At 43.6% G+C, this 24,231-nt stretch overlaps 4 protein-coding genes across 5 annotated transcripts; 2 read left to right on the forward strand and 2 right to left on the reverse strand.

Annotated features, from left to right (window-relative positions):
- Positions 1–109: 109 nt before the first annotated feature.
- On the reverse strand, positions 110–2,553 carry pigf (phosphatidylinositol glycan anchor biosynthesis, class F). The gene is made up of 5 exons (XM_080516786.1): positions 2,219–2,553; positions 1,412–1,503; positions 1,025–1,141; positions 832–940; positions 110–544 (listed from the first exon to the last, which is right to left on the reverse strand). The coding sequence occupies exons 1-5, from the start codon at positions 2,444–2,446 to the stop codon at positions 431–433; spliced, it is 660 nt and encodes a 219-aa protein (XP_080372912.1). The 5' UTR covers positions 2,447–2,553; the 3' UTR covers positions 110–430.
- Positions 2,554–3,687: 1,134 nt separating this feature from the next.
- cript (cysteine-rich PDZ-binding protein) lies at positions 3,688–6,695 on the forward strand. Of its 2 annotated transcripts, none has more exons than XM_080517622.1 (5): positions 3,688–3,795; positions 3,936–4,001; positions 4,368–4,422; positions 4,850–4,953; positions 6,171–6,695. In XM_080517622.1, exons 1-5 carry the CDS (start codon positions 3,780–3,782, stop codon positions 6,233–6,235), a joined length of 306 nt encoding a protein of 101 aa, XP_080373748.1. In that variant the 5' UTR covers positions 3,688–3,779; the 3' UTR covers positions 6,236–6,695. The 2 variants fall into 2 exon arrangements, with proteins under 2 accessions (XP_080373748.1, XP_080373749.1); XM_080517623.1 differs by having other exon boundaries at positions 4,889–4,953.
- A 1,597-nt stretch (positions 6,696–8,292) lies between these two features.
- On the reverse strand, positions 8,293–11,696 carry gch2 (GTP cyclohydrolase 2). Its single transcript, XM_080517845.1, has 6 exons — positions 11,387–11,696; positions 10,773–10,882; positions 10,520–10,575; positions 9,883–9,914; positions 9,671–9,755; positions 8,293–8,863 (listed from the first exon to the last, which is right to left on the reverse strand). The coding sequence occupies exons 1-6, from the start codon at positions 11,670–11,672 to the stop codon at positions 8,734–8,736; spliced, it is 699 nt and encodes a 232-aa protein (XP_080373971.1). The 5' UTR covers positions 11,673–11,696; the 3' UTR covers positions 8,293–8,733.
- A 4,087-nt stretch (positions 11,697–15,783) lies between these two features.
- msh2 (mutS homolog 2 (E. coli)) lies at positions 15,784–23,931 on the forward strand (the record flags this gene model as incomplete). The annotated part of the gene is given in 17 exon segments (XM_080517826.1): positions 15,784–15,991; positions 16,955–17,103; positions 17,193–17,480; positions 17,688–17,834; positions 18,945–19,094; positions 19,256–19,389; positions 19,542–19,680; positions 19,682–19,742; positions 20,430–20,539; positions 20,623–20,746; positions 20,860–21,010; positions 21,106–21,203; positions 21,457–21,702; positions 22,393–22,597; positions 22,688–22,935; positions 23,373–23,548; positions 23,755–23,931. Coding segments are annotated over 17 exon segments (2,811 nt in total).
- Positions 23,932–24,231: the final 300 nt, after the last annotated feature.

Genomic DNA, 24,231 nt, shown 5'->3' on the forward strand with positions numbered 1-24,231 from the left:
ATTATTTCTTCACATGTTAGGAGTAAAAATAAAAACGTGTCAAAAACACCCACTAATAATAAAGTATGCATATTGGGAGTATTGGATTGAGTACAAAGGCTTCGGAGGGACATGTTAAATCTACCCAAAAATACCTGAGTCAGTGAATCACTTATATTCAGGATATAATCTAAAAAGAAAATGATTCATCCTGCTGCAAATCATTATTGACACATGTTTAATCAAGTGGGGAAAAAAGAAAACCCATTCATGTTCAGCCTTCAGAGGTAGAAAATAACCTCTTCATTGTTACAAAATCATCTCATCATCCTCCAGGCTGCAAACACACTATGAACACTTTTCATAAATATTCAGTAAAAAGAACTTCAGCAGGAACGCAACAAATCACCCCCATGGACATATTCGCGCATCACAGACCTCCGCCTGCCTCTCACTTGCACTTGTATGTGAGCTGTTTGCGGTGGTAGTGGATCCACGCGGGCGCAGCAACGAGTCCGGTCAGGTAGCCGATCGTCGCGCCCAGACTGCAGGAAACAGGCCACACCTACCAGAAAGAGACCGGGACTCATGACGCCACTCTGACGAAATAAATAAACACTGCGGAGGTTTCCTATTAGCATTTCTCATTCAAATCTTTACAAAAAATTAAAATCCCCTTGGAGTTTGGCGTCTTTAGTTTCTGCATTAAATAGAATTAATTAGATACTGTCCGTGTACAATGATATTTAAAAAATAATAATTTGATTGAATTAAAAAGCTTATAGTAAATATGAAATAAAGAACACCCGTAATATATTTTTATTGGCTTGTTGAATGGGACGCTTTACTTGCCTGCCAAGGCCTGTCCCAGTCCAGAGGTATAGGAAACGCTCCCAACCAGGCTCCAACCAGCGTGCAGGCCACTGTGATCTGCAGACAGGTGTCCCACACCGACATCGCTCTGGAGACGAAGACAGGACACGATGTCAAACGTCTGACGGCGGAACGGAAGAATTTGTATAATTGAGGAAAGCGTAGGCTTCACCCGTGTCGACTGAACACTCGGATCCAAGCCTGGACGTTTGGGCCGAGGACACAGAGGCACCTCAGCGTGGTCAGAGAGGTCAGCAGCACGGAGAGGGAGAACGTCTCCAAGGCCGATCTGAAACACAAACGCGACACATCAGTCTGAGGAAAGGAAATATGTGACTATGAGTGAAATCACAGGACTCCACAGACGGATCCATTGGAACATCACATGTACCTTTGTGTCACTGGCCCTTCCATTCAAACCTCAATATTTTCATTTAGGTCATTACTGTGAGCGTCTTGAGCAGTTAGTAGTATGTCCCTGTCAAACGTAGCGGCATCACAATGCTTTGTTCCCAACATAGCCTCTCTGTTACATCTGTATTATATGGCGGCAACTCACTCTATCAGCGGCGCTCCGTACAGAACGACCACGGAGTGGAAGAACAGGCACGACAGGAAGAAGTACAGGCAGGAACGAAACAACCTGGACAGCTGCAGAGAGACGAAGTTTCAAACAAAAATAATAATGACACAAGAAAACCTTCACAGCAAACAAATGAGCCCCTTTCATATGTACATATTCCACATATTGTGAGAACCTTGGAGCGACCGGTACACACTGTATGCAGGAAGCTTGTATTTACAAGCAGGTTTTGCTCCCATCTGTCTAATGTAACAGCACATAAACTGTGGTTTCATGTGCATGATTAAATCTCTGTGTTTTATTTATCTTGCCCAAAGATGAAGGTCAGCAACTGTGTGAAATGTCCAGGAGAGACAACTGAGGGAGCTTTATTTATACCATTCTCGCCTCGTAGTTGGTTTGAGATTGGGTTGGATGTAGAGTTTGCATGTTCTCCCTGTGTTTCCTTCCATAGTCCAAAAACATAAACATCCAAATTGTAGGTGTGAATATTAATGTGTGTGCCCTCTGTGTAATCCCAATTAAAGTGTCCACGTTTTTAATTTTCGCTATAAATAAACTTATTTTACTCCACTTCTGAACGTCATAACTTTATCTGCCTCCTCATGACATCTACTGTATTCTAATAATATTGAATAAAAATAGTGGAGCTCGCCGGTGTTTCGGATTGAGTGGTTTCCCTGTTAACCGGTGACCGACTTCCTCCAGTGCCCCTTGTTGCTGGTTTAACAGCAGGTGTTGAAAACCGGACATCCACGTGTTATACGGTGATAAACCGAGCACCTTGTATCCCAGCGTGTGCTTCTTGGTGGGCGGTGTAATGCCGAGCAGCCAGAACACGGCCACGCTGACCGCCGTCACGGCGGCGGACACCGAGTAGAGCCACAACAGGTGAGCGCCGTACACCGAGAAGCCCGGCACGAGCGCCGCAGGTAGGACGGTGGCCATGAACACCGAGGAGGCGATGATCGCGTGAGTGGACGCCATGGCTTTGATCTCGTGGTCCCACATGGTGAAGGCAAGCCCTCTGTGGAACCACGCAGCAGCACGGCGAAGACGATTCAGATGAAATACTTTAAACGTTAAAGTGACAAACGGACCAGGGGGAATCCATGTAAGGAGGCGCTCCACCTCACTTCCGTCAACATTTCAGAATAAGAGTGCAGACGATTAATAGTCTGGATGGCAGGGAGGGGTGTCACACAACTGCCAATTGGCATCATAAACCTGCCACCAATTAATCATCTTCTTAGGCTTTCCAAATCTGCATTAAAATCTGAAATCATTTCTGTGACATGTCTCTTCATGTTGGCAAAAGTCTGTCGTCATCATCATCTTCATCTTTATTGCAGACACAGGAGTCCATAAAATAAAATAAAAAAATCACAAATACATACAAATACATAGAACTGAGGATACAACATTATATAAATATCATAAATAGAACAATCACAGACAAGTAAAATGTCACTCTTTTTATCACCCTGTCACTTGTTATGATACATGATTTCATAATATGTAAATGATTCATCACCAGCAATGTAAGAATGAGCTTTTACGTCTTAGTCAAATACTGCCGTCCCCAGTAAATGAACCAGAAACAACAGTTACTACTCTTAAAAAAATGAAGTAAATGTTTTTACACTTCATGAGGTACTACGGCAGGCTGAAATGAATCTTCTGGCATATATTTACCACCTCACAAAATGCCGTGTTGTGGCCACGAAATACTAATTTGATTCCACTTAATACTAATTTCTCAGCACAATTTAAAGTTTTATTTCAGATGTTTTGTCTCGGGCTCTGAGCAATTCAATGTGCAAAATAGAAAATTATATATATGCCAGTGAATAAAAAAACAACAACCAAACATTGACTTTTCAAAATATTTATTTACTTCAGACATCAGAAGCATGGGCACTGTTGACAAGTCGTTTTAATTACTTTCAAGCCTGTCACTATCACACTGTAGCGAAATCATATGTTCACGCGGATGATGCCAGCCAGGAAAAAGAACTAGGCTATTATTTTGTATTGAACCGGAAGCGATTATTTACTTGACCTGATGACACGAACGGACCAATCAGTGTGCGTTATTACTGAGGCAGTTAGAATTAACGGATAGATTTAGAATTTGATATTTATTTTGTGACTGTCTTCAGTCTGTAGAGAAAAGTAAATTAATTTAAAAAAAGAAAAGAAAAAAAAAACAACCGCAAAATCCCGCGCATGCGCAAAGCGTACCCATTAACCGGAAGTTTACAATATTGAGCGAGCGACAACTCGCGAACAATCGTTCCTGTTATTTTAGATTTAAGACGATTTGAAAGAAACAGAAGGGAAGATGGTTTGTGAAAAGTGTGCGTATCTCATCGTTTGGACATATGATTGTGTAGTATTTACATTTAAAATGCTGTTATCGACTATCGTCTTTCGGTGACGCGAACTCTCACTTCCGATGCTTGATTATCTGCGTATGTTGTGTTTTTTTTTACTTCAGGTGAGAAGAAGCTCGGTAAAGTCATCACTCCTGACACCTGGAAGGATGGAGCACGAAATACGACAGGTGAACTCAGGTTTATGTCCACAATCAAAGCTCTGATCAGTCTTGTATTTGTATGGAAAGCTGCATTTATACTGTCGTTTCTCCTTCTTTGGGAAACGAGACCCAATGGCAGCCATTTCCCTGCTTTAATCTGGAAAAAAACAAATAACCACAATCGTTAAATGATTATTTAATGTTTGAGCGATTCTAACCACCAGAGAACTTCTTGAATCGTACAACAATAATATACCAATATCGTATTCACACTGTCTATAATGAATCCTCTCTATTGCTGTTATATTTTCATCTCGCTCAGTTCCCAATTGGATTCTTGTCAGTTTGTACTACTCTATAATTTGTTTTTGTTCATATGACTTCTTTGTTTAGAGAGCGGTGGACGAAAACTGAACGAGAACAAGATTTTAACATCTAAGAAAGCCAGGTGAGCAGCCTGCTGTGGAATCATTGTCATGATTGTTTCTACCTTTTCTACAATTCCTCACTTAAGAAAATGTTGTTTATTTATAATTAGCGTTTTGCCATGACCAATGATTGGTATTTAAATGTTAAAATCCTCTTCTATCACAAAAAAAATAACTGTTTATCTACATTACTATTGATCTGATCTAAAACTATTAATGCAATATACAGAAACACATTTATCTGTACGGTCCAAAGACACTGTATTTACACTAGCCTGCAGACATTGCCCAATGTCTTTATTGCATTTTGATAAATTGTTTGATGCACTTTGGACTCAGACATCCTAGATTAGGGTTGCCATGGTACCTTCTATCATGTGAAATCAATAATATTTCCTTTTTAAAAAAAATTATTATTATTATTATTTTGCACTACAATTCTTTCAGGTTCGACCCTTACAGTAAGACAGGATTTGCAATCTGCAGGATCTGCAAGAGCTCCGTTCATCAGTCTGGATCGCACTACTGCCAGGGTTGTGCCTACAAGAAAGGTACAAAGTTGCTATGACTAAGCTTGATGGTGTCAAGTTGGGGATAATGAACTGCACTCTGTCAGGAGCTTTGTCATCAATAAGTTGTTGATCTGGCCAGAGACACAATATTTATTGATTTCAAAACATCTATATCAATGTGAGTCCTTTTCACAAACCTGCAGCGTTTGTTTCGGAGAGTTTGACCCTATTTTCTTCAGTCAAGTTTTTTTTATGATGAAGATTCCTCGACAAACATATTTGCAACTGCTGCCAATGGCTCATTTTCAGTCTTTGGCCATGACCCCAGTTTTGTTTTGATGGAAGTAATAGTAGTATTGTAAAAAAGATTAGCCTGGCCGCAGGTCAGCAGATAAACCCGTTCACCCGGCCAAGGCCTTGAACTGAAACTGGACTCTGACCTCTGATCAATGGGCCTTCGCTTTTCTGTGTTGCTGAAGTGAGAAACCATGAATTTCAGGTTATTTCCAGGCTTTGTGGCAGATTGCACTGAAAGGTAACCTCAAGTACTTCAGAAAACGTTTATATGTGGCACTTTTACCTTCGGTCCGCAGCTCATCGACCTCAGTGACCAGTGTTGAGCTCAGTCTTCCCACATTTTCCTAAATGCAGTTTCTATAAACCAGGGTGATATATCCATGCGATACCATAAAGGTGTGCAAAGTTCATGTTTGTCAAGCCAGGTCTTGTCCAATTCCTGTGATGCTTTGTTTGTTTGTTACAGGGTTACTTAGTGTTATGAAGGAGACCCCAAAGGGCACACAGGCCGACAAGTGTGAGCCTGCCAGTCCTTATCGAGGGCAAACAAACCCTTGTTGCAGATAAACATGTGCATGGGGAAAATAATAATGAAATCTATTTGTGAAACGACGCGCCTGTCATGGCGGTAAAGACATGTACATGTCCCTGAATGCACAGGAAATCTCAGTACACACACACACACAACAAACATTGTTCACATATGAACATTTTTATACACAAAACTGTACTTGCGTTCACACAAATTAAATGTGCTCAAAGTTCATATCAGTGGTCGGAAATCTGTGGAATTGACTTTTAAAATGAAACAAATAGGAATTGGTGAAAGCAGAATGGTCCGGAAATGTTTCGCACTTTTGAGGCGCTCACACCGATTCCCAGATGAAAGTGCAGCTTCTGCCTCCCGACTTCACGCTTCTCTCCAGTAATTCCTTCCCCTGCCTTTGTTGTCTCCACAGGAATTTGTGCGATGTGCGGAAAGAAAGTTTTGGACACCAAGAACTACAAGCAGACGTCCGTGTGACAACGCGCCGATTGGACGAACGAGCGCAAAGCACAAACTGTGAACGATAGAGATGTGGAAACGGTTTTTGTCGTCTTATAATGAACCATCAGGCGACGCTGCTGGGAATGATTCCGATGGCCATACGCAGGCGAAATAACCACGTTTCCTGAAAACACCACCAGCTAGCACCTGCTACTCAAACCAAGGCTTTCACTTGTAATGAATGAATTCAACGCTTGCATTGTTTTTGCTTCGTAAACCTTTGATTTCTGCATGTTTCTTTTCTTTTTTTCTTTTTTTTTTGGTGTGAATTAAAAGCTTCCAATATGAGGACATTTGGCAGGGTTAACTTTGTGGGATCATTTGATGGGGTCATGTATTGAAACATTTCTGTTGGTTTGTACTCTAAAGTGAAGGATCATGACTATTCTGAAGTAGCAAGAAGAAGATTTCTCTCTTTGAAGAGAGGCTTCAGTTATTTATTTGTGTTTGTCTTCATTAAATGGCAGCAAATTGACAATGTTTGGTTGGCCCCTTAACAGTTATTGTATGGCAGTTTTCTAATGAGGTATATACAATTATGACAAACCTGATGGAGAAAAGCTGTAACTATAAGTAAACTATAAGTGAGACATCAGATTAGTGTCAAATGGGTTTTTTTGTTTTTGGCCAAATTGCACACCACATGCACACACGTGTTGAGTGATTCATAAAACTTGCAATCTTAAGATTTATATTTTTGCAAATGTAACGGATTAAAATAACTGTGGTGGGTTAATGAACCTGCGTAATCATACAAATGGCCAAAGCAGAGAACCCAGAGAGGTGAATGACTGCATGCAGACTGAAAAAGTAGGTAAGTGACAGTGAAGAAATGCTGCATAATATTTCATACATTGTGCCTCAGAAAGGTGAAATTGTGTCAAACTGACGGTAAGTGTAAAAGTAGTAAGTATAAAACAATTTGGGTCAGCAGAGAATATGGCCAAGAGTGATATAATATTCATATTAACCCTTTAATACATGGAGGTTACTCGGGTTCAACTCTTCAAAAGCTATTTTCTTGCATATACGTGAGCTCTGATGGAATAGTTTATCAGCCACGAGAGTGGATGCTGATGCATCACCTCATACGCTGGCGACGTGCAGTAGTAAGAATTTTTAATTAAAAAAAAACAAAACCTTTATTGATTCACAACCTTACGTTATTGTTGTTGCACGAGATTTAGTGCATAAGAAAAAGTGCATTTATGTGACTCTGGCTCAATGCGTGAGTCAACAGACTCCTCCTGTATGGTGGTAATAATTGCTTTATTCTGACATAATTATATTTGGAGAGTGCATGCTGCACTTTCAGGTGTAACCCCCCCCCACATACACACATACACAGAGGTGGAGGTCAAAGTTCACAGACTGTGTTACGACCGACTCTTTATTTGATATTTAAAGGCCTTGCTCTCCCTCGGGCCATCAGCCACGTGTGCACGTTGCTTTTATGTGTTTATGTAGGGCATCAACCTCTAAGTGAGACATATTTGTTTTTTTTTGTTTTTTTTCCCTTTTCAATAGAGGCTGTAGCAATGTGTGGATGGAGTAAATCAATCAGCTTAGTTGAGCAAATATTGAAGAAACTAAACAAAGGTTTAGGTTCATTGTCACATTTGACAAGTTTATATCCATAGGAGTTTATTCATCTTCTATCATGTTTTATTGTTTTATTGTTGCCGGTGTGAATTCCAGCTGACTCTTGTCTGTGTGGAATTTCAACGTTCTCCCTGTTTTACCTCCAAATCTCCGGCTTCAACATCACAGTCCTGAAACGTGCTTGTTTATTTTCTTTCATTTGTTGTATAGAAGATGCATGAATAGAAAACAAGGCAGAGAACTGTGACTGATTGTATTTAAACAAAGTTTATTTTTTTGTTTTGTTTTTTTCAGAATACATGCACTCATTGATCTCAGCCAACACCTCCGTACATACCTCAGCTCTCCCCTCTGGACAACAGTTACAATACTTAAAGTTAAATTTTAAAAGCATCATTTAATATAAAACATTGAAAAGCTTTCCTTTAACCGACGACACATACATTGTTTTTTTAAATGATTAAAAATCAATGAGCCCTAAATACAGTAATAAAAGAAGGGAAGATGTACACGTTTGCCCTTGTGAAAGCACCAGTGAAACTGCCCGCCACAGAACACAGGAAGATTGAAGTATTATCATTTCACAATATTGCACTCAGTTTTCACACTTTACTACAATAATATTGCCATAAAGAGACTGTAAAATATGTAAGAAAGGCACCACGATTGTGAGATTGTTGTGTTCACAGTGATTTCAATTTACAGACCTCAGTGGCAGGTTTGCTCCAGGGTGTGTGTGTGTGTGTGTGTGTGTGTGTGTGTGTGTGTGTGGGTGTGTGTGTGTGTATTGGCACTCGAGCTGTTAGCGTGCTGCTAGAAACTGAGACTCTGGGGTGGACGGTGTGTGTGTGTGTGTGTGTGTGTGACGTCTCTCAGATGCGCCGTGAGAGCGTCAGGAACTCCTCCCGGGTTTTGGGGTCCTCGAGGTAAATTCCCAGCATGGTGCTCGTCACTGTGCGGCTGTTCATCTTCTGGACGCCACGCATCACCATACACATGTGCCTGCAAACACACACACACACACACACACACACACACATAAACACATACAGATCTCAGGCTTGCAGCAGCAGCATTTGCTCCACTGGTCAGTGTGGAGTTGATAACACCGAGGTCATGGGTTCAATCCCCAGGTTGGTCTTAGAACTGACTGCTAACTGGCCTCGAGGTTAACACCACTGCCAGCCCCCGGAGCAAGACCCCTGACCCCCTGGGGCAAGTGTCTTGCATCATGTGGCTGCACCTCCTGGGAATAGGTTTGACCAATGAGGATACAAGTGTGATTATTTGCTTTGAAGGAAAAGTTCACTATTTTTACATGTTTGTGTTCACTTATGATCGTCTTGCTCTCTCCTTCCATTCGTTTCATTCCCTCAGCACTGTGAGCCATGAAAACTCTCTTTATATCTTTTATCGCTTCAGAGTTTTGACTTAATAAATTAATAGAAATCACAGTCCAAACTTCCTTTCATTAAAAAAAAAGAGGCATCACTGTTTTATAAACTCACTAATATCCTGCTACACTAATTGTTTCATGAAGCTTTCATTTTTTTAAGTAAACACAAATTTCACAGCCAGCATATTAATTACTTTGTGTATTTGAGTGAGACAAAGAGTTCTCACAAATCTCTACAAGTCGCTCTTCAGCTTCTTCTCCATTTAGCATTTCCTTCCATGAAAATAAGACTCTTTATTCCTGGTAAACTCACTCTTGAGGGAGATCGCCCTTTTAATTAAAACATTTTTTTTCTCCCTTGGACATCATTACAGCAGCTTCAATCCAAATGACAATGTGTTTTGAGTACGTACGAAGCTTCAATAACCACGGCGACGCCTTTCGGCTTCAGAGCATCGGCGATTCCCATGGCGATCTGCTTGGTCAGGCGCTCCTGAACTGGAAGAGACAACACAATTCTACATAAATATACTTACGACACTAGAAGTTGCTATCTTTTGGCTTAATTCATCATCAGAGCTGAGTAGATAGCAGGTCCTATTACATAAATAGTTTAGCTGCTTACCTTGAAGTCTCCGGCTAAAGATTTCCACAATCCTGAAAGAAAACAAAGTGTAAATGACTGATTGCACATCATTTGTTCTAATGATTAATCTTTTACAAAACATGAACTGGCACTAGTCCCATCATCTGTGAATTATTCACCCCGATTCTCCAAATCTGGAATGCAAGTTTCAACAGCAGCACGTTTTTGCCTCAAAGCAAAAAAAAAAGAAAAAAGAACCCAGTGGCTCTGCTACTGTTATTTTGGGTGTGTATATTCAGATTTGGTGCGATATTTTAGGAAAAGAGGGGCTTGTGATAATAACGGGCCATTCCCACCGGACCGAAGGGATTTTCTCATGGCTCGAGAGCGGACAGAGTTCAGACTTGTGATCTGTGAGTGTGCTTGATGAGGGGATGAGATGATGGTCTGTGGGCTTAAGCGCTAAGCCTCCAGGTCAATACACTGAGATAACAGAAGAACTCAGTCGCCTGATACTAACAGACAGACAGACACACACACAGACACACAGACACACACACACACACACACACACACACACACACACACACACACACACACACACACACACACACACACACACACACACACACACACACACAGTAGTGACGGATGTAGCGCATGTGTGCACTGTTACCTCGCCAGTTTGCTCAGCCCCACCACTTTTCGGTTGGGAATGTACCCGATGTGAACCTGGGATGAGAACACAGCCGGTGTGAGCAGGAGACACCCAGTCGGGGTGAAGACAGACAAAAGTTTACTGTTTAAGTTTGACAGTACTTAAAATGTCAAGCTTTAGAATGTCAGTGACATTTACATGCATATTAAACCCATCAACAATTCAGTATCACACCCGAAGTGTACACACACACACACACACACACACATACCCTGCCAAAAAATGGCACCATGTGATGTTCACACAGTGAGAACATGTCGATGTCCTTAACAATCACCATCTCGTTGTGGTCTTCATCAAATATGGCATCGTTGAGGATATCTGGTGGCAGAAACAAACACATACTTTAATACACTTAGATCTTTGATTTGAACGCTCAAGTGGGCTTTCATGTTTGACTAAAGCGAACAGGGGAGCATCAAATGGAGATGTACAGTGATCATGAGATATGACCTCAATGCACTCGTCTGTGTTGCAGTTGTTTGGAATAAAACTTGCAGCTATTCTGCCGAGATGCATTTGTGTTATTTCTTCTCTTTCACAAAGTAAATTATGTTAAGAGTTAGATAAACATATCTGAAGCTGCTCCAGTGTTTAGCACTCTCTCCGCATATAGCTCAGATTGGACTTCCAGGCTGTGTCTGGTTTTCTGATTGTCTGCCTCTCTGCCTGGATTGGATAAAGGGGAATAGGAGTTGGATGGACGCAACATTTCTACTTTCCCCATGGGGACTTCATCTCACTTTCAATGTTAAAATAGATTGATACCTTGTCTGAAGCACAGCCTGAACTCTTTCAGTGTCAGATACCAAACTCCTCACTCACCGTCCACAGTCTCGTGGTAGCCCTTGGTGAGGAACTGGATGGCCTTGGCGGCGCGCAGCGGGGTGCGCAGCAGCCCCTCTCGGTCCGTGTCCTCCCCGAGGTGCCGCAGGATGCTCGTGTAGGCGCTCTCCAGCGCAGGCAGGTGGCTCTTGTCCTCGGACTGTTTGCGGGAGATCTCGTGTTTGCGGTGCACGGCGGACTTTTTGGCGTCGATGATGAGCTCGGCGAAGCCGTTGCAGAACTCCTCGGGGGCGCCGTTGACGGTTCCGTTGCAGTGGCCGTTCATGCTGGAGCGCTTTTTTTTTTCTCTTTTTTTTTGGACTCTGGATGAGAATGTAAAGAGAAGAGGAAAAGCCGAGAGGGGTCTTGCAAGACGATTCACCCGGGTGAAGATAGAAGGCAGTCCTTTCGTCGGGTCTCACCGGGGTTTTTATAAAGCCGGTTGCGCATCAGTTCCACATTCGTCAGGGCGCAGCGTGCGTCAAAACACTGGTGTCGTCAGAGAAGCCATCGACGTGTCACAGGGGAGGACACATCCTCTCCCATTCAGAATGGACCAAGTTTTCACATGTTCCGCTCCTCCCATCACTTGACACTTTATTATCACTTAACGATTCCTCCCGACTTGCTTTCTCACAAAGCGCATGAGGCTCATGACTTCACGTGAAGCTCAGGCACATTTTTTTTTGAGAAAGCCGTGCCTAATTTGCTCTTCAGAGTTGAATAATACACGGACATCAAATTGTGGAAGGAGTCACGCATCCACGTGAAAGGGCTTGATGACCGATGGACAATAAGTGAAACTGGAACAATGCAAAAAGTGAAAAGTAAAGAATAATCCAAACCGGGAATTTAAACAAAGGCACCGATGAGTTTATTCAACATGCATAAAATGTGTTTTTGAAAAAAAAGAAAAGAAAAAAGAACGATAGTTAAACATCTGTGGACGAATGAACACATTGTGATAGCCTGCTGATTTACAAGTACAAGTAACGTATTTTCAATTTGCAGATTAGGGAGAAAGTCCTTACAAAACAAAGTGAAATGGATGTAAATTGTTGTAATTGAAGATTGATTTATAATTATTTAGCTTTTATCTTATTGAGTCCAATGATTTTTTTTTGCTTATTAACCACTTCTATATTACTTGTAACCTTTGGTCTATTGAAATTACTATAGGTATAAATACACAATTCGGTTTCACTCAATATATTTGTTGCATGTTTGAAAGTTTGTCACACATTAATAAAAAAATTTGGAGAACCTCAACGATAACAGCCATTTATTTTAATTGGTAACTCTAAATTAACCCAAGGTGTGTATGTGAGGGACTTGAAAACTGTCCAGGTTGTACCCTGCCAATGTTTCTCAAATGTTACATCAATGCAGGAAGGAGGTGTGATCCTCTTGTCCTCAGAAAACCTTTGATTTCAAACCATGTTATTAACTTCTGGGAAAAGTAATGGCTTCATGCATTCTCTCAAATCCAGGGGGAAAAAATTGATTAGAAAAATAGAGTCACACTTACTCATACAACAAACCATTGTTTCTAGGACCTTGTTTTTGTTCATGTTCATCATGATTTACATTTGCTGGAGAGTCATAATTTGGGAAAAAATTGTAGGAAATAATGTTTTCAATGAAAAAGAATGTGTAAATTGTTTATCAGAAATGTTATATATAAGACAATCATATAAAGATGAGTAAAGATGTATTTTTAACCCCTTGGCTGAGGACAGAGCTGCTGCAAAGCCCAAACGGCAGTCAGTGGTGGTTTGGCATTGCCTAACTTCAAATGTTGTGGTTAAGTCCACAATGAGAATTTGCAGCTCGTTCCGTCGCTGTTTTGGTCTTCAATCTCCCTTGTTTCTTGCTCCAAAATCATGCAATTTGTTGCTTTGTTCAGAATCTCCCCCCCCCCCCATTTCCCTAACTTTTCAGCGGCCTCAACAAGTCACTCATTTCTTAATATAATCCCTTATAAAGGAGCACTCAACTTCTTCACACTGGACAAAAAGTCATTGGGAAGAGGAGCGAGAGGAGGACAGCTCATAGGAGATATGGGAATCAATTTTCCAGACATGGTCTCAGGCCATCTAAAATTCCACACAGCGCTCAACTCATCAAAGTTCAACTTGCAAACAAATCTTGCAAATCTCACCTGTGACGGGTGACGTCCAGCCCCAACCACCCATGCCATTCCGTTGTTCAGAAATATTTGCCTTGATCTTGATCCACAAAGGCTGCACTCAACCAGACATCACTAGAACTGGTAGATCTCCTTCTCACTTCTATCACTCCTCAGAAAAACAGGCAGGTTTTATTTCAACGTCAATTCAATTCAACTTTATCTGTGTAGCACAAAATATAACGCAGTCATTTCTAGGTGCTTTTAACAGACCACCAAACAAAATTAGCACACAATGTTGATTAATTCTGCTGATATGGAGATTGACCTAGCCCTCCCTCCCGCTCCTCCTGGATACAACACATGCTTAACTTTATCAAGCTGGAGAAAATCAGGTGCACAGCAAATGGTTCACTCACAAAATTCAATCTAACATGGAGGCCTTCCTTTGCACATGCTTAGAGCCTGATGTTTACTGATACTAGAGTGACATTGACACATGAGCATATGTGATTTACTTTTAGTGGATCTGTGTTCCTCTTACAGTCAATTTACTTTTTTTTTTTTTTTTTTAGATTTTATAGCTTTTCCAACTTATAACGATTTACTAAAGGTGTCTTGCAGATGCAACCTTTTGCTCCCCTTTGTTCTATACAGTTTATTTGTATTTTATTTGGATTGTCTTTGATAGATAGAACTTAGGTTTTAAAGGTGTCGAGAAATGCAAGAACAATAAAAGTATTAAACTACAGTTAAAACAGTGATGTACAAGCAATGCATCACAAAAACTGAATTGTTGCATCATCATCTGCACGAGACAGCACACTTATTTGTAGTTCACGAGTCTTATGGCCATTGTATTGTAATTCAATTCTTTGCTTCATAAAAAACAACCCCGCATTTTTATTTTAAAGAAAATGCGAGAAAATAAAAAGGCAGTCCGTGTTTCTATGATGGGACTGTGTCACCGAACTACGTCACTTCCTGTTTGGACCCTGCGGTGGCGGGAAATTCCAGCATGGCGGTCCAGCCAAAGTATTTCGCTAACTTTTCAGCGGCCTCAACAAGTCACCCATTTTTTTAATATAATCCCTTATAAAGGAGCACTCAACTTCTTCACACTGGACAAAAAGTCATTGGGAAGAGGAGCGAGAGGAGGAGAGCTCAGAGGAGATATGAGAATGAATTTTCCAGACATGGTCTCAGGCCATCTAAAATTCCACACAGCGCTCAACTCATCAAAGTTCAACTTGCCAACATATCTTGCAAATCTCACCTGTGACGGGTGACGTCCAGCCCCAACCACCCATGCCATTCCGTTGTTCAGAAATATTTGCCTTGATGTTGATCCGCAAAGGCTACACTCAACCAGACGTCACTAGAACTGGTAGATCTCCTTCTCGCTTCTATCACTCCTCAGAAAAACAGGCAGGTTTTATTTCAACGTCAATTCAATTCAACTTTATCTACGTAGCACAAAATATAACGCAGTCATTTCTAGGTGCTTTTAACAGACCACCAAACAAAATTAGCACACAATGTTGATTAATTCTGCTGATATGGAGATTGACCAAGCCCTCCCTGCCGCTCCTCCTGGATACAACACATGCTTAACTTTATCAAGCTGGAGAAAACCAGGTGCACAGCAAATGGTTCACTCACAAAATTCAATCTAACATGGAGGCCTTCCTTTGCACATGCTTAGAGCCTGATGTTTACTGATACTAGAGTGACATTGACACATGAGCATATGTGATTTATTTTTAGTGGATCTGTGTTCCTCTTACAGTAAATTTACTTTTTTTTTAAATGTATTTATTTTTTAGGTTTTATAGCTTTTCCAACTTATTACGATTTACTAAAGGTGTCTTGCAGATGCAACCTTTTGCTCCCCTTTGTTCTATACAGTTTATTTGTATTTTATTTGGATTGTCTTTGATAGATAGAACTTAGGTTTTAAAGGTGTCGAGAAATACAAGAACAATAAAAGTATTAAACTACAGTTAAAACAGTGATGTACCAGCAATGCATCACAAAAACGGAATTGTTGCATCATCCTCTGCACGAGACAGCACACTTAATTGTAGTTCACGAGTCTTATGGCCATTGTATTGTAAATCAATTCTTTGCTTCATAAAAAACAACCCCGCATTTTTATTTTAAAGAAAATACGAGAAAATAAAAAGGCAGTCCGTGTTTCTATGATGGGACTGCGTCACCGAACTACGTCACTTCCTGTTTGGACCCTGCAGTGGCGGGAGATTCCAGCATGGCGGTCCAGCCGAAGCAGAGTCTGTCTATGGACAGCGCCACGGAGCATGGCTTCCTGAGCTTTATCTTCTCCATGCCGGAGAAACCGGACACCACGTTCAGGATATTCGACCGTTCCGAGTACTACACTGTTCATGGGAAAGACGCCATATTCGCAGCGAAGGAGGTTTTCAAGACCAACGGGGTCATCAAGTATCTGGGCTCAGGTAACCTGGCCTGCAGCTTAGCTAGCTAGGCTCCAGCTCGCAGACTACTGACATGCTGATTTCACGTTCGTGTTTCTCTTCTTGAGTGTAATATTAAATACAGCCATTGCAGAGACTGAATGTCGCACGTTATCATATTAGTTCCAGTCATGCGTGTTGTTACTGCAGAAGTAAATAGATGAACATGTTTTGTGTTTACTGAGTTTAACTCAAATAAATGCAATAGGACCCAAATCCCTCCAAAACCCCGATCAGCTCATTAAAATCAATACTATTGAGCTGTTTGCAGGGGACTATATGTTAAATTGTTCATACATGCAGTCATTGTCCTTAATTTAATTTCATCTAGTAGTCCCCATTGGGGCTATAAGACTATTTCTCAGAAGGCCTCACTAATAGTCACGCCAATCCTTTGACAACAACAAACTTTGTTTCAACCAATTGCACATAACTGATGTGTGAAATTTCAGAATAAAAAAAAACCCTCATTTAACAATGATTTTCTGAGGATTTCCCTTTTAAGTTATACGATGAGCCTTTTACTGTTAACTTGGAAGCCTTGTTTTCCAGCCCAGCACTGTGTGGCTTTTGCATACTTTCTTCACAGTGAGAGGAATCGAGCTTGCGGTTTGGGTTTTCTTTCTCTGTGAAGTTTACGTTGTCCTTATTTGCCCACAGATGTAAATGTATGCTAAATTTTTTTTGTCTATTTCTGTGACTGCTCTGCTTCAGAGAATCTGTGAACTACTTTATAATCAAATTTAATCAGGGCAGTGAGGTAACAGAGTGAGCGTACAAAACCGCTCTCCGCGAAAAATATCAGCTGATTTAGTCATACCAACGATGTGTCGATATTGTTTAATTAAGAAAACAACAGTCTCTCTATCCTTTGAATATGCGCTTCAAAAATTAATGTGAGCACGGTGGTCTGAGGTTGTTCTTTGTATTAATGGTGATTCTCAGGAAATCGCAAGCTGGAGAGTGTGATCCTGAGCAAGCTGAACTTTGAGGCGTTTGTGAAAGACCTGCTGCTGGTGAGACAGTACAGGGTGGAGGTTTACAAGAATCACAGCAAGAGCAGCAAGGAGCACGACTGGAAGATTGAATACAAGGTAGCGTTGAAACAAGACGAACCGAAATAAATAGCGGTCATTTCTATAACGCGTGACATAATTCAAACGCCATTGTTTCTTGAATGCAGGCCTCTCCGGGGAACTTGACTCAGTTCGAGGAGATCTTGTTTGGCGGCGGCGGAGCCGGAGCGGGGGGCTGTGCCGGAGTGGTTGCCGTGCGCTTCTCTTCGGGGGCTGATGGCCAGCGTGTGGTCGGTGTCGGCTACGTGGACGCGGCCCAGAGGAAGATGGGAGTTTGCGAGTTTCCAGACAACGAGATCTTCTCCAACCTGGAGTCTCTGCTTGTTCAAATCAGCCCCAAAGAGTGTCTGTTGGTGCAGGGCGAGGGCAACGCGGATGGGAGCAAACTGCGAGAAGTATGTGGTGTTGGGCGGGGGGGATTTCAACCAGTCATCTGAATTGTGACGTATCGGCAAATTTTCAACAATTTGCCAAGGCAATCCCAGCAAACAATACGTTGCTCTTGTTGTGAAGTGTGACACATCCTGCTTTCTTGATAAACGGAGGTGTTTTATTTCAGCGTGAACACAGACCGGAGACATTTGTTCTCGTTCTTTCTGTAGGTTGTACAGCGCGGTGGGGTGCTGGTGTCTGACAGAAAGAGAGCAGAGTTCAACAGCAAGGACATGGTCCAGGACCTCAATCGGCTGCTGCGGGCCAAGAGAGGCGAGACGGTGGCGAGCAACACGCTTCCCGAGCTGGACAAACAGGTGACCGACAACCAAAGCGCAGCTTCCCCCGACACTTGAGAGTCATCTTCTATCAGGTGATCGAGTTAAGATCTCCACAGTAACAACTGTGAGCTCTATTCTCCCGGGAGGGCGTATCGTTTTCCAAGTAGATCATTTCTGTAACAAAGGAGGACATTCATTTTGAGTTTGTAACAGTCGGTCGTGTCCAAGAACTCTGAATCGCACGCCCTGACTCGTCACGTCGTGATTTTGGTAACACTCAGAGGATTATCTTACTTGGCTTATATACTGCAGCTGATAGTGCTCTGACTTGTTGAAGGACTGAACACGCATTACGCACTTATAACTGCTAAAAAGACAGATTAATCCAAGCCAAGGTTGATTAGATACCACATTTGCAGACGACAGCAGCGGACCAATGCAAATAGTTATCCTAATAATTGACTTGAATGTGGCTGTAGATTATTTCAGTGGAATGATTATGCACCACTTTGTTTTAGTTTTTCTAGATAAAATGTTGTTGAAAAGTTTTGGGGCTGCAGCAGAAGCTATCCTGTTGGTCTCCAAGCACAGCCACGCATCTAATAACAGTTAAAACGCCATGATTCAGCGAGGAGAATTAGATCGGTGGGTATCGTCAGCCGGCCCAGGTATTTCTACAGTAATACAACCAGGCTTCAAATGTATTCTGCAACCAAGGACACTAACTTTAAACACACTGCAAATCTCTTTGAGATCCGTCACCACAAGATAAGTGGTATTTTCTCCGAGATGTGACATCGCCGCAGATTACCTGCAACTCGTGTGCAAGGCAAAGAGGTCACCAAGTACTGATCTTCCTTCTGAATAAATCCTGCCTGTTGGAGGAAAAACAGCCTCCAGCAGAACAAAGAAAACTAAACAAGTCTACAGTGCGAGTCGCAGTGATTTGCTGTCGCACCCTCCCTAAAAAAAGAGCAGGAACAGAAAAATAAAAAACGATTTTTCTGCCTTTTTTTTTGTGAACTTATAATGTTCTAAGTTGTGCAGCAAGGTGAAAAAGTGATGACCTGTAGACTAGATTGCATTTGATTTTAAATTCTCTCGAACTCTAAAACCTTTTAAAACCCTTGATTTGTGGCTTTTCAGGTTGCCATGTCCTGTTTGGCTGCGGTGGTCCGCTTCCTTGAGCTGCTTTCAGACGAGTCCAACTTCAACTGCTTCAGCCTGACCGCTCTGGACCTGGGTCAGTACATGAGGCTGGACAATGCTGCGGTCAGGGCTCTGAACCTTTTCCAGGTGGGTGACCGTGACTGGCGTGAGAGGATCTTTTGACCCCCCCCCCCCCATACATAAAGCAAATTTCCTCCCAAACCATTAGACGGACACACACACACAACCCTCTGTTATACTCAGGAGTGTGTGTCGACATCGGATGACGTGGATTGTTTCATCATCAGGGTTCGCCTGAAGACACCAGCGGGGCGCACTCATTGGCCGCGCTGCTGAACAAGTGCCGCACTCCTCAGGGTCAGCGGCTCGTCAACCAGTGGATCAAACAGCCACTCATGGACAAAACCAAAATAGAGGAGAGGTAATACAGAGATGATATGTGACAGTTCTGTGGTCAAATTCAATATTCTGCACTTTTAGACCCCCCCCCCCCTCCCCTCCCCTCCCTAGTAAAACACTTTTCTCTCAGCGCGGCGAACCTCAAGAAGTGTCGGCATCATCTGCTGTCTGCAGGTTGGACCTGGTGGAGAGTTTTGTGTGCGACTCCGAGCTGAGGCAGACCTGTCAGGAGGACCTGCTGCGGCGCTTCCCCGACCTTCACCGCCTGGCGAAGAAGTTTCACCGTCACACGGCGACACTGCAGGACTGCTACCCGCGTCTACCAGGCTGTGAGCCAGATCCCGGGGCTCACCGCCGCCTTAGAGAGACACTCCGGTACAAACCTCCTCTTCTTTCTCCCACATCAGCTATGTCGTCATCAGACACATTAAATAATGAATATATAAGCCCATAAATTCTATTTTCATTTCTTAAAATCAACATGATCAGCAATTGCTGTTGACTGTTACTCCCTCTGTTTTAGCACAAATATCTAGAACCTCTACTGACATTCTTCAAACTGTCTTGCTTTGTTTTGATCTCTTGCAATAATTCAGTCACAATGAAAGGATCAAATAGTTTTCCAAACTGCATATGTCAAACATGAAAGTGGCCTTATTAAAAGCTGCTGCCATGACTTCCATTTTCCCCCTTTCAAAAATGACACTTTCCAATTTAAATTCATTGTGTTTTAATAAGAAGTCCAGCCACCTTCATAGTTTTATACAGACATAATTCAGTGCTTCCACACTGACAAAAATGGGCCGTAAATAATAATTATTCACCCTCAATACACTCGAACCGATCGAACGGAGTCTGTTAATCATGGAACTTGGTCTTATGATGCTCAAAATAGTTCACTGTTGGTTCTTGAAAGTAACAAAACCGAGAATGAAAGAAACCCGATGGTGCAGACAGTTTCCGGGATGCTCTTCACGGCTAACGGCTTGAGCTGCAGTTACCAAATGGAAAAACTTTTTTTTTACCCCCCTTGAGCTGAAACCATCTTATTGCCTGTTGTAGGAAGCTTCCAGGTGCTGCTGCATGCGGTCTTCCTGTCTCCCCTCACTGACCTGCAGTCCGACTTCAGCAAGTACCAGGAGATGATCGAGACGACTCTGGACATGAACCAGGTCACTAAAACCGCCCGGTGTTGGCTTTGTGTTCGCGCTCTGGCAACTTTCCCTGCTGATCGCTCGCCTCGCTCCCATTGCAGATCGACCACCACGAGTTCCTGGTGAAGGCTTCGTTCGACCCGGCGCTGAGCGAGCTGAGGGAGAAGATGGACGCGCTGGAGAAGAGCATGCAGGCGGCGCTGGGCGGCGCGGCCCGAGACCTCGGTGATCACATCCGTCTTTAATAACACTTCATCCGCGCGGCGGAGTTGCAGCGAGCTTCGGGCCGAACCTCACGTCCCAGTTGGAACTCACGGTGGTGTGACTTCACGCTGCAGGGCTGGATGCCGGCAAAACCATCAAGCTGGAGTCCAACGCCGTGCTGGGCTTCTACCTCCGAGTCACGTGCAAGGAGGAGAAGAGCCTGCGGAACAACAAGAAATTCACCACGCTGGACGTGCAGAAGAACGGCGTGCGCTTCACCAACAGGTCTTTGCTACCATTTGCACCCAGTGAACCCCCCCCCCCCCCCCCCCCCCTCCCAAAACCCCCCCACCCTGATGATCTCCCCCCCGTGGCTGCAGTAAGCTGAGCTCCCTGAATGAGGAGTACACGAAGAGCAGGGAGGAGTACGAGGAGGCGCAGAACGCCATCGTGAAAGAGATCATCAACATCGCCTCAGGTGAGGATTCCAGTCACATGCGTCGCAGTGCGTCCCGCCAGCATGACATTGGACAGACAGTAGGAACAACGATAGTGATCTTCGCCTCACGGCTCACTTTGTCTGCTTTTGGTAGCAATTGATTATGTTCACATTTTCTTCTAAAAATGTCAGTAAACCGCTGAGGTTTCAACTTTTAAGTGGAGTCACATGGATAATCCGATGGTGTGGTTTTTGAGGGCCGCACATTTAACAGACCTTCGGGGCCCGCCAGGTTACGTCGACCCCCTGCAGACGCTGAGCGACGTGATCGCGCAGCTGGACGCGGTGGCGAGCTTCGCCGTGGCGTCGGTCTCGGCGCCGGTGCCGTTCGTCCGGCCGCGCCTCGCCTCCGGCGGCTGCAGGCGGGTGGAGCTGCTGCAGGCCCGACATCCCTGCATGGAGACGGACGCAGACACGGCCTTCATACCCAACGACGTGTCCTTCGTCCAGGGCGAGAAGAGCTTCTATATTATCACAGGTGAACAGAGGAAAAACACTCAAATGTTTCTTTCGACTTTATAAGCCTTCTGTCTCATCGTATGTTTTGTTCGGACGTTTGATTAAAGTCCCATCAAGTATTTTGACTTTTCTCAACATATTTTCTTGACGATTTTCCTCAAAATCAGTGTTTTTGTTCATATTGTTGACCTTTCAATGATTGTTGATCAATTATTTGATTTTGTACTGCATTGTACATCAGCTTTATATTCCAGTTTATATTTCACGAATTGGCTATTTATTCAACATTATATACCAGCTTCACACTCGATATTCGGATGGTGGATATGTAAATATGTGGTCTCCTTGTCACTGTTAATTGTCACAGTGTCTGCAGTGTGCAGCTAATCAAGAACTGTACATTGGATTCCAAAGGCTTGTTTTCTTTTCTCGGAAGCCATTGTCGGGAAGACACATGCTGTTTGTCATTTGACCGGCTAATATCCATCCATGTTGGAGGGGACAATGGGTAGAACCCTGTGCGTGGTTGCAGCGAGTAATTGGTTCCAATGCCTCAAACACCCCTCTGTCTGCAGGAACTAATTGGTTGCAAAGGGCTCCAGTGGTCATGAATTAATACAACGATATCCTGTGTCGTACTAATAAACTGCATCTGTAGGCATTGTTTGCGCCTGTTTTGTTCTCACACAGTTTCTTCTCTTTCCCGCAGGACCAAATATGGGTGGAAAGTCCACCTTCATCCGGCAGGTGGGCGTGATCGCCCTGATGGCTCAGATCGGCTGTTTTGTGCCGTGCGAGAAGGCGGAGCTTAGTGTGATGGACAGCATCCTGGCCAGGGTGGGAGCGGGAGACAGCCAGGTGAAGGGGGTGTCCACCTTCATGGCGGAGATGCTGGAGACGGCGGCCATTCTGCGGTAGGAGCAATACGCCTCGCGCGTTCGTCGTTCACGCTCGGCCGTTCGTTGGCTAACCCCCCCCCCCCCCGCTCCCCGCTGTGTCCTCAGCTCAGCCACGGAGAACTCGCTCATCATAATCGACGAGCTCGGCCGGGGGACGTCCACGTACGACGGCTTCGGCCTGGCCTGGGCCATCAGCGAGCACATCGCCTCCAAGATCAGCTGCTTCTGCCTGTTCGCCACTCACTTCCACGAGCTGACGGCGCTGGCGGCGCAGCAGCCCGGCGTGCACAACCTGCACGTCACGGCGCTCACGTCACATGACACGCTCACCATGCTGTACAGAGTCAAACCAGGTAGGAGGCCCACGTCCAACTCAAAAGGTCCCGATTTCCCATGTGTTATTAATCAGTTAATGTGTATCCATTCTCTTACTGGACACGCATTCGATTTATGGGTGTTTAATTAGAACACTGATTTAGTTATTGTGCCGCAGGGGGCAACTCTTTTCACAGCCAGTAGCAAAAAATATCTGACAAACAAGAGAATTGTTGTTTAAAAGGCTAAAAGCAGAAGATATGAAAAGAAGTTCTTAAGCTTCTGCATGTCGTGAAAAATAGATCCGCTTATTTGTGAAATGTTGAAATATATCAATAAATCTTTAAAAAATTTGGAACGTGAAAGAAGCTGGTAGAAGTATCCAAGTCATAAAATCATTTGTCCGGGAAGTGTGATTGAAAACATGAACACCGACGCTCCGATGCGACTGACCACGCTGGAATTCTGTCCCCAGGCGTGTGTGACCAGAGTTTTGGGATCCACGTGGCCGAGCTGGCCTGCTTCCCGCCGTCCGTGCTCGCCGCGGCGAAGGAGAAGGCCGAAGAGCTGGAGGAGTTTCAGGAACCGGCCGGGGACGCATCCGAGCAGGGGGACGGTCCCGAGGCCAAGAGGCGGCGGACGGACAAACAAGTCAGATATCTTTCTAGCTTCCAAGCTTTCTGATGCAAAGAATGATCTTGTTTTGTTTTTTTCCCCCCTCGTTTGTCGATTGAGTTTATACATCTGAAATGAGCAAACACACTAATGGGAGTTGTAACCGCAAGATTTAAGTCACATTTTCTCAAATATAATTTCTGCAGGAATGGTTTTGAGAGCGTTGTGTGACTCTCCTACAGGTGGGAGAAGAGCTGATGCGCGACTTTCTGCAGAAGGTGAAATCACTTCCTGTTGCCACCATGTCTGAGGCGGAGGTGAAGGCGGAGCTCCGGAGGATGAAGCAGGAGCTGGCCGCCAAAAACAACACGTACGTCAGCGACCTCCTCGGACGGTGCGTTCCCGTGAAAATGGCGTGACGCCCAAAAGCTACTGTCTCGTTAAAATGTAGAACATTAAAAGGTGTGACTTTGCATAGTTAAATTTTCAATAAAGATTTGTTTTCCTTAAAGTGCTGAGTGTGGTTTATTTTCCACCTGGAAATTGCGGGGGTTTGAAATGCACCTGGTTTCAAAACCAGTCCGAGCCAAACTGGGTGTCGGGAGATTTGACCTCATCGTTTGGAGCCGGCGCCTGCTTCACTTGAGCAGGAGACCCGCCGTGCGCTGGAGCTCTGGCCGCTCCGTGATGGATGCCTCCAGCGTCTTAATTGTATTTGA

This window comes from Blennius ocellaris, assembly GCF_963422515.1.
Source record: "Blennius ocellaris genome assembly, chromosome: 21".
Lineage (NCBI taxonomy): Eukaryota > Metazoa > Chordata > Actinopteri > Blenniiformes > Blenniidae > Blennius > Blennius ocellaris.